Source organism: Mus musculus, chromosome 4, assembly GCF_000001635.26.
Source record: "Mus musculus strain C57BL/6J chromosome 4, GRCm38.p6 C57BL/6J".
NCBI classification, from domain to species: Eukaryota; Metazoa; Chordata; class Mammalia; order Rodentia; family Muridae; genus Mus; species Mus musculus.
The window spans coordinates 89,297,781-89,312,216 of NC_000070.6; the positions used below are offsets into that span (position 1 = coordinate 89,297,781).

General features: G+C 42.2%; 1 protein-coding gene and 1 long non-coding RNA gene across 2 annotated transcripts in view; one reads left to right on the forward strand and one right to left on the reverse strand.

Moving 5' to 3' along the window:
• Gm12610 (predicted gene 12610) overlaps window positions 1-14,436 on the forward strand; it is a 223,442-nt gene that overhangs the window by 2,601 nt on the left and 206,405 nt on the right. The gene's annotated exons all lie outside the window — the stretch shown is intronic.
• Cdkn2b (cyclin dependent kinase inhibitor 2B) lies at window positions 8,509-13,252 on the reverse strand. The gene is made up of 2 exons (NM_007670.4): window positions 12,886-13,252; window positions 8,509-9,534 (listed from the first exon to the last, which is right to left on the reverse strand). Exons 1-2 carry the CDS (start codon window positions 13,015-13,017, stop codon window positions 9,274-9,276), a joined length of 393 nt encoding a protein of 130 aa, NP_031696.1. The 5' UTR covers window positions 13,018-13,252; the 3' UTR covers window positions 8,509-9,273.

The following is a 14,436-nucleotide window of genomic DNA, read 5'->3' on the forward strand; positions in this document are numbered from 1 at the left end:
TGAACTTGCATACATGTATACTCACACCAAAGAATAAAAAACAAAACCACCCAAAGCTGTAAAATCTTTCTTATTATGCTTTTAACTACCCCCACCCAAAGATGGAGATTTGAGATGCAAAAAGATCTGCAAAGCATATAAAATACGTTATATACAAATGGCCAAAGAGTAACTGAAAATATAATGGCAGTAAGATAATGTAAGCAGAAACAATGGTATGTAGCTGTAAGTGAGAGAGAAAGGGTGACAGTGTTGTCCGGGCGGGTGCAGTCTTTCTGGATGCTATTAGAACTCACTGCAGGTATTTTGGAAATGCTTTACAATGGTATCCTTAGATTCCGGTGTTTCATCCTTGTAATTCAAGTAAGTATCCAGAAATACAGAAATATGTGAAAATATATATCCATACATATTATACTTACAGACAGCATATGGAAGTATAGGAAACCGCATGTTAAATGGTCGTGTATGTTTATATATTTTATATAAGTTTCGAATCAACAAGTCTAGTCGTAAAGCTCATGTATGAAAAATGTGTTTTCTAAGTATATACATACATATCTGTAAGCATGGGAAAGTATATGTGTATAAAGAAAACTTGTGAGCTAAGACTTTTCTTTGCACAATTCTCTTTGTACACACATATATAGATAAAGCTGCTCCTTTTGCTGCAGAAATTTCACTTCAATTTATTTCTCTCTGGATCATGGAAATGTGAAGAAAAGGTTCTTTATGATAGTATACAGTAGCAAAAGAAAAGGGAATAGACCTGAAACTTGATGTATTAGTGACTTTTTGTTTTCTAAAAACCATGACCCATCCACCAAATCAGGACTCAGCCACAAATACAAAACTGTGAAGCTGTGAAAATGGAAGTGCATCTGTATATGTGGGTGGGGAGGGGGGTTGGGGGGCTGTCAGAGAGCTTGTGCTAGCAGGAGGGAGTCGGTACTATGAGTGTGATCCTACTTGTATTTTAAATGTGTTGAGGTAGGTATGTTTACAATTATACACATTCACACACACACATATATATAGTATATATATGCAATATAGATATATAATAAATATATATTATATGTGTTTATATATAAGTATATATGTAAACACACACACACACATATATATAAAATATAGTTAGTTTCTGGATTGATACTTAAATATTTTGAGTAAACTGCTAACTTTGGATATTAAAAATAGTTTAATTCTTTTCAGTGTTTTGAAGTTGCTTTCCAGAAGTATAGGAACTTATATGTTAGATGGTCGTATATATTTATTTTATATAAAATTTGAATCAACAAATCTTGTCTTAAAGCTCATGTATGAAAAATATGATATATATGTATATTCATACATATCTGTTGCTTTTCAGTAACTAATGGGGCCAACACCATCATGGTCTAAATATACTAAATATTTGAAGGTAGAATAGAATATCATTTAATTTTTTTTCCTAGAAAGAAGACAACATTTATTTTTCTGTTTACTTTAGGATTTAAACAGACCAAAAGCCACTGCAAATCCTGGAGTAGGCTTGTTGTGGTAACTCTCAATATCGGTGGCTGTCCAGAGACTGGGGTGGTAGGTAATAGGGTATGACCAGACAGTTTTCAGGCATGGGTATAGCTTCTGACTCCGGGAGGTGTGTGGGCAGGGGAAACTGTGAGGAGCTCCTCTGTGTAGAAGGAAAGGGGAAAGAGCATCCTAACCTCTAACGAAGCAGGGAGCCCCTGACTACACATCTTCCCAGTCTTGAGAGAAACAAACAAAAAAACCCCCAAAACCCAAAAAAAAACAAAACCTAAAAACCTGTTGCCAGTAACACACCTTGTATTTATGAGTGTACTACATTGTGACTGCTTAATATTTTTGTATTATCTCTTCTTACCAGATTATAAAATATGCAACAGCATACAGTGAAGTTATTTTCTACTTAGAAACAACAAAACCGAATTTAACAGGATTACATCTCTCAGGAAGATGCAGAGACCTTTCACATTGCCCTCTGGTTTGGGAGTCCACTGACAGCTATTGCAAGTCCCAGTAAGGCACTGCCCTGCCCCAGCGCTGTTGCTTGCTGGATAGTACTTACTTAACTGGGGCAGAAGAGAATAAAGTCCCCAGAAAGACACAGTTTTCTGGAAGAGCAAGGAGACAGATTTGTAAAAAGATAGGAGTATGGAATCTGTTCCAACTTCCCTTTTTCTCTCTGTCTGAATTCTTACACAAACACATATCAGAAAGCCTTGATATGTGTCACACAAAAAATGACTTTTTCTTTTCTTTTTTTTTTTGGTTTGGTTTTTTGAGACAGGGTTTCTCTGTGTAGCCCTGGCTGTCCTGGAACTCACTCTGTAGACCAAGCGGGCCTCAAACTCAGAAATCCTCCTGCCTCTGCCTCCTGAGTGCTGGGATTAAAGGCGTGTGCCACCACGCTCGGCTAAAAAATGACATTTTCAGTGTCCTTACATTAACGTAACATGGCTAACTCCCACATTGTTTTCTATATTGAACTTGCCTGCCTAGTTGACTACAAGAAACTAGGTCTGAGTAACAGGAGAAAAATAGAAAGGACAACAGAAAAATCTGAACTAAGATGAATTGAGAAACACTTTAAAAACTAAGCCAAGTATTTCTGTCTTACCAGCTTTCTTCTGGCTTGTCTGTTAGTTTTTCATTGAACCGGGGCAGCACATGGGTGGCTCAGGGTAGGATTCTCCATGAATAGATATGTAATATTATAATGGATTCTCTGCCCCAGGGCCACAGAATACTCACAAAAAACCACAGATTTACCTACTTATATACACAGACAGACATCACTGTCAGCTATGGAGAGAGTCGAGAAGCATAGAACTTTAGTGATGATAGGATTGCAGAAAGGACCTGATACAGTTTCCATATTCACACCTAACAGAAATTGAGACTTAATAGAGCCATGTGACTTACTAGCCACACAGTAAGCCACGTGGGTAAATGAATAATGCGAAGCAGTGCCTGGCTTTTCTTCCCCGACCCCTCTTTCCTTCTCTCTTCAGAGGTTACAAGTAGAATGGGAGAATGCATTGAAAATGTTGAGGTTCAGTTGCTATTGTTTCTTCAGATAATTTCTAAATTTGAAATTATTTTTTTAAAATTTATGAGTCTGTCCATCAAATCATCAATAGCAGTAACTGAATGCTGAAATGACACCAAGTAACAACTTGAGTTTTTATAAATTAAATAGTAGTTATGCTAATAATGGGAGTGTACCCAGCACGTCAGGATGGGGATGTGGCTAGATACCCACATGCACACACCTCGTTATATTTGGGGACATTGACTTCTGCCATTCACACCACTGCGGCTGCGTCAGATGTGTCCTGTAACTTTTGTGGATATTTAATCCCACTGCTTTGTCCTTTTTAGAGTGACTAAGTATTGGCCATAGTGAAGCTTATAACCTGCCATAAAAATTACCAGCTTCTGGGAGAATGTAAAAGGAAATTAACTTATCTTTCATTACAAAGGCAGTTAAACTGTATTAACTATCATCTATAACTTTAACATTTTCCCTGTGAAGAGCAGTGGAGAATTAAATGTGTGTATGTTGTTGGCTTTACACTGAGAATGATCCATTTCTTTAAATATGAATGGAATAACAGTCTCCTCAAACTTGCAAATTCAAATATTTTAGACCAAAAGGAATGAAGGAGAAGCTAAGGGATTTTATAAATCAAGTGAGAGGTTTACATTACTACCTGTGTGATTTTTTCCCCCTATTGTAGTTATTTAAAATAATAAAACCCTAAACATTCCATTTTAGGTACTGTTGATTATTTAAGTGTTAATTAGAATTATAGTTTTCGTTCTTACAGCCCAGTATGAAAATGAGCGCTCCATAATCTTTGCTCAAGAATATTTTTCTTACAATACATTTTAATCATGGTTTCTCCCAGAGCCTTTCCACTTCCCTACCTGTCCAACTTTTGTTTCCTGTCTCTCAGAAACAAACAAAAAACGTGCAACAAAAGCAAAAACAACTCCAGCCCCCCCCTCCCCCAACAAAAGTCAAAACAGGCAAGGAAAAGACCAGTGAAACAAGCAAACCAACCAATGAAGAGTGCCAAGCAATGCAAGCTGGCCAACTTCTCATGGAGCCTACCCTGAAGATGTGGTTGATACACCAGAGAGACTATTGGAGAAAACTGATTTTGCTGATGACAGTGGGTGTCAACTGCAGATAGCTTCCTGTTTAGGGATGGGACCCAGTGTTCATTCCTTTAGTTCTTAAACTTGTGCATGCTGCCACAGTTTCTGTAAGATCATAGGTACATCAGTCCTTTTGGGTCTGGAAGACAGTTTCTGCTCCCCTCTGGCTCTTATAGTCTTTCTGCCTTCTCTTCCACACAGTGTCCTGAGCGCTGAAGGAAGAGGTTTGATAAAAACATCCCATTTAGGACTGGGTACTTCAAAGTCTCTCACTCTCTGCACATTGCTCAGTTGTGAAACTCTGTTAGCAAGAAGATGCTTCTCTGCTGTGGGCAAGTGAGGCATTGATCTATAGGTGTAGCAATGTCTGTGGTTAGGAGTCACTTCATTGTTATGTTCCTTTAGCAGAGTAATGGTAGTAGGTATGTGACTAGGTCATGACTAATTGTAGTTTTTAGGTTCTTGGCCACTTTAATAGTGTCAGGTTTGAGTTCTATTTCATGGCCTGAGCAATAATTTATTCTTCACCTAAGAAATATCTGAGGGTTTTTTTTTTTTTGTTTCACATCCTAATTTTTTTTCATTTTTAATTTGAATTTTCTTTAGTGATTCCATTTCTATTTTAGTGTCTTGACATATTTTCCTTACTTCACTCAACTATTTGTGTCTTTCAGTCTCCATTGAGGCATTTATTCACACCCTCCTTAAGGTCTTTGACTGTATTCATAATTGCTATTTTGAGACCCTTATGCTTCAGCTAACCTGACCTTCTCAGGGTCTAGTGCAGTGGTGACTGGCTTCTGGAGGAGGCAGATTATCTTGGAGGTGCTTTTCTGCTTGTATCTAGCCAGCTGGAGTTGTGTTTGAGGTGGTTTTTTTTTTTTTTTTTTTTTTTTTTTTTTTTTTTTTTGGTATACAAATCTGGTCTCATCCTTGTTGGGTGAGTGTTCCCTTCTTTGGCTGCTATTGTCCACTCTGAGATCTTAGGCAAGTACGGTAACTGTGGGGTCTCCTGGTAGAGCACTTCTGTGGGTTGATGCGTGACACAAAGAAATAGAGGAGAGGCTGAGGGGCAACGGGAAAGAGCTAGGAGCACCAGGTTCTACCAAAAGACGGAGTCTTCTTCGGAGAGTGCAGTTGGGATGGGAGGAGGGGCTCCCGCACGCAGGCTACCGGGAGTAAGAATAATTATGCAGAGGGGAATGGAGGGGCCAGAGGAAAATCACCCAGTGTGAGGCTCAGTGTGGCCTCAGGGGGTCCCCGGTAGAAATCGATTCTGTAGGTCAGTGGCTGACCCAAAAGATGGACTAGAAGGGAAAGCTGGGACTTTCTAGTGGCTACCCCCAGTTCCCTATCCCCCACAGCTACACACCTCCATTCAATTGCGGACCCTCGGGACTTCCCATCCACGTCCTCCAACACCTGATCCTGTCCCCTTTTCTTCCCCTCCTTTCTTCCTCCCAGGTCCTTCCCTCTTCTCTACCTCCCATGAGTATTTTGTTTCCCCTCCTAAGTAGGACTGAAGCATCCACACTTTGGTCTTCCTTCTATTTGGGCTTCATATGGTCTGCGAGTTTATGTTGGGTATTCTGAGCTTCTGGGCTAATAACCACTTATCAGTGGATGCATACCACGTGTGTTCTTTTTAACTGGGTTACCTCACTCAGGATAATATTCCCTAGTACCACCCATTTGCCTGCGAATTTCACGAACTCATTGTTTTTAATAGCCAAAGGCTGGGAAGGAAAGAGTTAAAGGGGACTCAGCCCTGGCTAAGAGGAGGAGTGGGAGGAGTCTTTTGCAGCAGGCCGCAGGCAGCCGGCCGGCAGCGCAGGAGGGCAGAGAGTCAGTCAGCCTAGGTAGAGGTGGAAGCTTTGCTCCAGTAACTTTGAGTTTTGAGTTTCTTTGGGGAGTAAGAAGTGTGTTGGAGCTGGGCAGTGGTGGCGTATGCCACTTGGCAGCACTTGGCAGAGGCGGGCAGATTTCTGAGTTCGAGGCCATCTTGGTCTACAGAATGAGTTCCAGGAAAAAAACACGTTGGATACGGTATCTGTATTTTCAAGATTTTATATGAGAGGAGCCACCCCTAGAAGGTAAAGGAGATCATGTTTTTCTGCACTTTAGAAAAATATCTGTTTACCCATGTATCATTCATGATTTGGTACAGGATGGTACAGTGGCCACAAAAGTGTAGTCATTGTGATAAGAGCATCTGGAGTTTTCTGTTGTAGCCCCGTTAAAATCAGCATATCTACACACTCTTACTACTTACTAGAATTAAAGACAAAAGCAAACATTTTGCATATCTACACACTCTTACTACTTACTAGAATTAAAGACAAAAGCAAACATTTTCTGGCGTGAAGTTTTGTGACATGCCTCCCATCTTCCTTCTGTCTTTGGAACTACCTTTTAAATGTCTGCTTTGGTGAGTTTCAGAGTCTAACATATGTGGAAGGACTTGTGACCTGTCACTTTGCATAATGGCGTCTGAGTTGATGAATGTGCTAATTAGCTTGATTCAGCCATTCCTTACTGTGTTCAGGAATCCTAACATTTTATACTCTCCAAGTGCACATGACATGGATATGACATGATTATGCCTATTATAATTCAAACAGCAAGGGGAGACGGAGACTATCCTTTGCCTACATATAGAACCTTCTTACTCCCTTAAAATTCCCTTAAACTTGATTTTCTATATACAGGTATTGATATTTGCAATCACGAGTTTTGCTTCCCCTCCTTGGATAATAATTGTTTACAATTATCTTTATAAGCATTGGGCCACCTACATTTCAGATGCTGCACTAAAACTTTCCAAGTGTGCCCCCTTCCCCCCCCCCCCAGACTTGCCAGTCTCCTGTGCCACAAGCTAAGGAAGTTTCAATATTTGTAAACTTTTAAATACCCCACATTTGGGCGCCAAGTTGACTTACTTTTGCATACAATGGAAGGCTTAAGTGTTAAAGGAACACATATGTTTTAAAGCATGCCCAGTGTAAATGTAAACTTTATCCATAAATATGCCATTTCTTCCCAAAAAGATACGAACTGTTTCTCAACTCATCTTCTTAGGTAATATACTGATTTGAGCGCTAAGGAGTAGATAGGGAAGTTTTGTGTTTTTAGTGCAGAGGCAGCTCGCTCTACTCTCAAAGCTCACTCTACTCTCAAGCTGCTCTCCTAGTTCCTCTTCTCTGTTTTAGATGAGAATTCACTAGATTTGATACCTAGAGACATAAAGGGTAAGTCTTATGTTTTACTATAAAAAAGTAGATTTTAAAGAAAAAAATGATTGAAATCATTTTCTGGATTTATTACAAAGGGCAAGCAGTGAACATTTTTGAATCTTTTAACATTTGGGAGTTAGTGGTAAGTGCATGAAAATACATGAACTTCTGAAATATTTGTGTGAAAATATGAGTGTATGCCATGTATGGGTGCCTGAGGAGGTCATAATACCGTGGCCCAGTTATGGTTCCTGGAAACGGAACTTTGAAGAACAGCAAAGGCTCTTAACCATGGAGATCTCTCCAGGCTCCAGATTTCTTTTTCTTTTAAAATTGTGTGTGTGCGCATGCGTGCATGCAGGTGTGTGTGTGTGTGTGTGTGTGTGTGTGTGTGTGTTTTGGGGGTGTGTATGCAGAAGTATCAAGAATACAGGTTTCTGTAGAGGCAGAGATTTTAATTCTCCTTGAAACTGGAGTTATAGGTAGTTGTGAGTCACCTCCCTCCAGCCTGCAAATACACTTTAATGTCAAATTTTCCACATCTTGGAGTCTACCTATACTGTTTATGTTTTATTAAAACGATGTAAGAATTGTTTCAATGTAAAATAAGCCGAGCCACACTGGAACCCACCCCCCAGGGCACCCATAATTTGTTCAGTAGACAGCAATACAGCCCATAAGTCATCCCTTGATCTCAGTAAGTTCATATACTTACTCAATCTCCTTTTTAGTCACCTTCGGGGAGTAGCCCAAGGTAACTGACTAGATAAGCAGGCCTGTCATGTAACAGGACACCTAGAATAGTCCCCCTGAGACACCATACAGGAGCACTGAGCAGAGAAATAGACAGCTTAAAGAGAAAAGCAAGGAGTGCTTTGCAACTAGGTGTGTTGGTTTCATGAGATGTTGGATTTCGGGAGGGGTGCAGGCTAAAGCCCAGTACTTAGGAGAATAAAGCAGGGGTAGCCTGGCTTGAGGTTAGCTTTAGGTACAGAGGAAAGCACTGCCTTGAGAAGAAAGGAAAGAAGGGGAAAAAAGCCCAACCAACCAACCAACCAAAATACCAACCAAACAAAACCAAGTTGAACTTCACTGTTTCTTTAAATTTTTTTTTCTTTAAATACACTGTTATTAAAGAGCAACTCAAATGTAGGAAATTTCTAAAGTGGTTATTAAACTATTTTGCATAGAGTAACCTGCTACCACTACAATTCATCACTGGGCTTTGTGGACGTTGAGTCTGTCAGAATCCAGGCATCAAGGCAACTGTGGGTCACAGTTTAGTGGAAATTTATTGTCTTCAATTTCACTATTTCCTTGTCGAGCTGGAGGTGACTTCTCAGTTTCTATAAATGCCATTTTGCAGGTGAATCCCCACACATGACAGTACATAAAACCACTTCAGTGCCTCTCATCTACTCTCCAGGTTTCCCATTTAGCCTGTGGATCATCTGCATTTTCAGTTCACAGGGGAAGGTACTGACTGCACCCACCCAAATGTCAAACAAATGTCAAGCTGTCTCCAGTTCCCCTGCAGCAGCAGCTTGTGGAGATCCAAGAATTTCCCTTGCTATTTTACACCGCGTCCTGAAAGGTAGAGGGCCCGGGAACTTCATACAATACTAAATCTCCTTGGTGATCCCCTTGGCTTCAAGGTGAGGCTCAAGGACCAGATCCAGCTGCAGAAAATGCGTAGGAAGTTATTTCTGATTGGCTTTGTCTTACTGGGTAGGGTTCAAGTTTTGGAAGGCCTGCAGGCTGGGCGCTGGTGGCCCTCTTCGTGCTTGCAGTCTTCCTAGATGGGGCTGGGGAGAAAGAAGTCCTTGCGGAAGGCGGAGGGAACCCGCAGTCAATCTCCAGTGGCAGCGTGCAGATACCTCGCAATGTCACGGTGGCCCTGCTCTTCAGCCAAGTCTACCGGCAGGCGGCCCCAGGCGTCACACACATCCAGCCGCGCCCCTGCCCGGTGCAGCACGACAAGCGTGTCCAGGAAGCCTTCCCGAGCTGCGTCGTGCACAGGTCTGGTAAGGGTGGCAGGGTCGGCGCAGTTGGGTTCTGCTCCGTGGAGCAGCAGCAGCTCTGCCACCTGGGCGCTGCCCATCATCATGACCTGAGGGGAAAAGAAGATAAAGAGCCTCAGACATTACAAAACTGATACTGACGTTTCTAGTGGGGTGGGGGTGGGAGGCAGCAAGGGTGCTTGCAAGCTTCAGGTGTCTGATTTCTCTTTTGCTTACTCAATCCATTCCCCACCCATCATAGCCTAGGCTGAACTCAGCATAGATTCCATTTTATTCTCCACAGGTGAAGCAATAAGAAAGGGCGGAGAAATGGCTTATTTCTTATATGAAACGTTGGACAACAGAGACTTATTTCGTTAAGTGATTTATTAGCTTAGTCTGAACTTTATAAAAAATACTTTATTTTACCCTTTTCCTGAAAATCGACCTTTCCCCTCACATAAATTCTGCTTACGATATCCCCTCCTTACATTCCCAGCTCCTCCCCATCTCCCTTCTCATCGGATTGGATCGGTTCCCTTGTTAGAAAACAATCTGGCCGGCCCGTGGTGGCTCACACCTTTAATCCCAGCACTTGGGAGGCAGAGGCAGGTGGATTTCTGAGTTTGAGACCAGCCTGGTCTACAAAGTGAGTTCCAGGACAGCCAGGGCTACACAGAGAAACCCTGTCTCGAAAAAAACAAAAACCAAAATCCAAAACAAAACAATCTGGCTTCTAAGTGATAGCATACAATATAAGACAAGACAAAAACTAATACATTGGAATTGAACAAAACAGAGGGGAAAAAAGCACAAGAGAAGGTACCGGACTCAAGAGACCCACTCTTTCACACACTCGGGAGTTCTATAAAAACATTAAACTGGGAGCCATAATATAACACACAAAGGATCCAGTGCAGGTTAGAGGTGTAGGTGCAGATGCAGACCGCCTTAGTCTCTTGAGTTAAGAGCTTTGATCATTCAGAGGATCTTGTTTCCTTGGTATCCCCCATCCCCTCTGGCTCTTACACTATTTCTACCTTCTCTTCTGCAGGGTTCCCTTAGCCCTGTGGGGGAGGGAGGTGATGGAGACACCCACTTAAGCCTGAGTGTTCCAAGGTCTCTCATATTGTCTGGCTGTGGGTTCTGTATCTGTTCATGTCTGCTGTAGAAGGAAGCTTCTCTGAGGATGGCTGAGCAAGACCGGACATGTCTAAGTACAGCAGAATGTCATTTTATTGGTACTTTTTTTTTTTTCCTTTTTTGGAACAATACTATTTGGTTTTACCCTAGTTTGCTGAGCTATAGTCTCTGGACCTTGATCACTCAAGCAATGTCAGCTCCATCTTGTGGAGTGGGCCTTAAGTCAGGCATTATTGGTTGGTTACTCTCATAGTTTGTGCCAACCTTGCCTTGTCTTGCAGGCAGAACACCAGAAACCAGGCTTTATATATAAAGTTTCATATTGTTTCCCTCTAACCCTCCAGGTCTGGCCAACCATACTCACTGGTTAGTTTGACACACTAATTTGGGAAGAGGAACCTCAGCTGAAAAAAGCCTCCACCAGATTGGTCTGTGGGACATTTTCTTGGTTAATGACAAATGTGTATGTGTGGGGGTTCCAGTCCACTCTGGGTGTATGTCCCACATGTCCTGGAAGAAAGATGGTTGACTTTGAGCCTTGAGCAAGCCAGTAAGCAGTGTTTCTCCATGATCTCTGCTTTGGTTCCAGCCTTGACTTCATCAGAAATGCACTGTAGCAATTAAATGTAAGCCAGTCAAAACCCTTTCTCTCTAAGCTCCATTTGCTCCTGGTGTTCCTCACAGCAACAGAAAGCAAATGAGGACACCACATAATGGGTTGTTTATTTGTTTGTTTGTTTTGAGAAAACAAACAAGGCAGTTTTTAAAAAGGTTTTGCTCCTTCAATGTCATGAATGTCTGTGCTCACACACTGTATGTAGTCTGATCATTTGTGCATAGGAGATCAGGAGAAAGCTGTCACATCCTAAGCTTATATAACATTATGGAAACAAAGCCTCTTAGAACATTTTAACCTAGTATGATATACAGTGAACATACACTGTAACATGAAATTAACATTCATTTATATTGTACAAAAATTTTAATGGTGATTTTGTTTCTGTATAAAAAGTTTGACTCTTACCTAAAATCAAAAAATGCATAATTAAGAAAAACCAACAACGTTTTGAAGATGCACTCCCCATTGCAGCTATTTGTGTATGTTGTACACTGTGCAAACATTTGCTTCTACATTTTAAGTTAGTAATAAAACAGGTTTTGGTATCTGTCTTAAACAGTCACTGGTTCTGGTGGACCTATGTGCTTTGAAATTTACACAGTGGCAATGATCATGTGACAGTTTTAAATTATATTAACATTAGAAATATTCCTTCCTTCAAGGAACACAATAACCTTTTTCTTTCTTTTGGCGAGGTAAGGGCTGTTTTTACAGCGGCAAAAAGATTTAAAAGTTTTTAGTAAAAGCCATAAATAAAATTTTTTATACGGTCTTTATACTCACTTTACAATTTTTTTTTAACTTTTAAAAAATTCTTTTGTTAAACACCCCTTTTTCATAAAAACTGAAGAGAAATGGTACCTTTCCTAAACCATACTATTAACAGGAGTGCTGATTTTCATAGTCCCAGAGATGGACAGTGAGGTGAGTGAAAACGGCGACTATATTAATCATCAGGAGAGCACAAAAGCATTAGTAAACACTGAACAAATGTATCTCAATTTGTCCCTAAATGAATGTTTAGGGAACCTCTTTGTCGTCCCGAAAGAAAGGACCCAAGTGTTCTGTTGGGAGGGCTGTGCCTGTTAAACAGTGAAAAACTACACATTGTTACTGCCCGCATACAAGGAATTAAGTGCTGGGTTGGAGAAATCCTTAAGTTTATGAGGAACGAGAAAAAAAAAAGGATTCATACCGTTGTTCACAAGTTCACAGTGAACTCCCTCGCCCCACGCACTCCAATTCTGTGGGATTCCCCAATCTAGGCCATGTAACCGGTAATCTCATCGTTATCGTGTCCTTCTCTCTATCTGACCCTCCCTTTTACAATTTGCTCTCTGAGTGTTGGCTTCTTTCTATGACTGTAAGATGGCAGAATAAATACTGGTATATTTTTCCACCTTTGCAGCAAAGATTCGGGGGCTGGAGACATTGCTCCCAGATAGCGCACTTGCCCAGCTTGTACGGAACCAGACCCAGCGTCGCAAAAGGAAGAAAAAAAAAACCAATCTAGTGCCGAGGGATGTTTCGATCGTTTTTGTTTTTCAGGATTTTTGCTCTTGCAAAACCTGCCTCCCGTCGGGCCCGCACACAGCCAGCACCAGAGGGCTGCCCAGGTGGTGCCCAGTTACAACTCACAGCCGCGGAGGGCACCGCGCTCGTGCGCCCTCTGCCGGTAAGGCCTGGGGACCCTCGCTACCTGGATTGGGCGCCTCCCGAAGCGGTTCAGGGCGTTGGGATCTGCGCCGGCTTCCAGGAGCTGCCGCACCGTCTCCACTTGCCCCCGCGCCGCGGCGGTGGCCAGGCCCGCGTCACTGCTGCCGCCCAACATGCCCTTGTCCCCGGTCTGTGGCAGAAATGGTCCTTCGCCGGCCGTGAGATTGCTACAGCCTGGTCTCTGAGCGGCTCCTCCCCTCTGGAGACCCAGTAGCTTCGGTGAGCGTCCTGGGAACGCTCGAGCGCTAGCGCCTGGGAACCGCACCGCCGGCACAGACGACTCACGCCGGGTAGGGAGCCCGCAGGCACTGAGCTGCAGCGTTCTGCACCGCCGCCGGCCCCGCCCCCTCAGACCACGCCTGCTCTCTAACCCCTCCCCCACACTTGGTGACGTCATGAGACAAATAGGCGGGGTGGGGTGGTATCTGAGAGTCGGAAGATCTTAGACGCCTGCGCAGAACTTTAAGCTTCCTAGTCTGGAACTTACCGTGGCCGGTTGGCTATTTTTGAAAAAGTTGTGCCTCTGCACTCAGCAGGCGGAGCAGAGGTCTTTATTTAGCTCAGGCCTGCAGGTTTCGCTTTGGAGGCATCAATCGCGCTTTTGCAATTGACTGACTGAAAGAAAGCCTTTAGAGTGAAAAATTTCTACTTTCTGAAGCTGTCTGAAAGTTGTAACATCTGTCATGCAAGGCTAGTTCATCTCTAGGCGGTATTTCACAGTTAGCATTAGACCAAGCAGTTTTCACTTGACAATGTCTTCCTATTTAGTCAGCCAGAAGAATAATAACACATCCCAAGGATCCTGTTTTGCCTGTCTTTACATTTTTCCCCTTGAGCTTTGGTTGTAATCCTGAAGTTAATTTTTTTTTTTTTTTAAAGAGAAAGGTAACATCACACACACAAAAGTAGATGATAAGAATTTAAGATCTCTGGACGTGTGCCTGTACTCACCTACTTGAGAGGTGAGTTCAAAGACAATCAGTATATAACTAACCAGGCCTCCTCCCAAAGCCCCTAAGGTCCAGATCCAAGTGTGTACTGTGTATCTTAGTTTGCCCTCTTACTGGTTTAAACCCACCTCAGCAAGTATTTGATTTTTAGTTATCATATGTAATAAAGAGCATTTATGCAGGAATAATGAAACAATAACACTCGGGTGTGGTGCTGGGCCTGTCATTAAACAGGGTGAACCTGTCATTAAAGCCCTCTCTGAACGTAAAGATCAAGTGCTGCCTGGCTCCCGAATCCTGCTAGGGGAGACCAAGCGAAGGAACATACTGCTTTAAAGTTTTTAAATGTTACAACTGTTGCTACAGCGAAATAGGAAGAGAGGCACACATTATGTCTGTTGCCAAACAACTCTGGGCCCAGAGATGCTGTGTGGGAACGGCTGGGCAGTTCTTATTACAAAACATGTTCAGAGTGCTTATGAAGGAGGTCTTAAAGGAAGCCAGGTGCCTTATTGATAAAAACCAAGGACTTCAGAGCGCATCTTCTGGTAGTACGTGTGTCAGATTCCCCATCTAGGACCATG

What these genes read in the sequence shown, in the direction of transcription:
- Cdkn2b (NM_007670.4), bottom strand. Translation starts at nt 13,017, where the DNA reads ATGTTGGGCGGCAGCAGTGACGCGGGCCTGGCCACCGCCGCGGCGCGG. An exon ending in TCGGGAGGCGCCCAATCCAG is followed by an intron (nt 9,535 to 12,885) that starts GTAGCGAGGGTC and finishes TTTTCCCCTCAG; the next exon opens with GTCATGATGATGGGCAGCGC.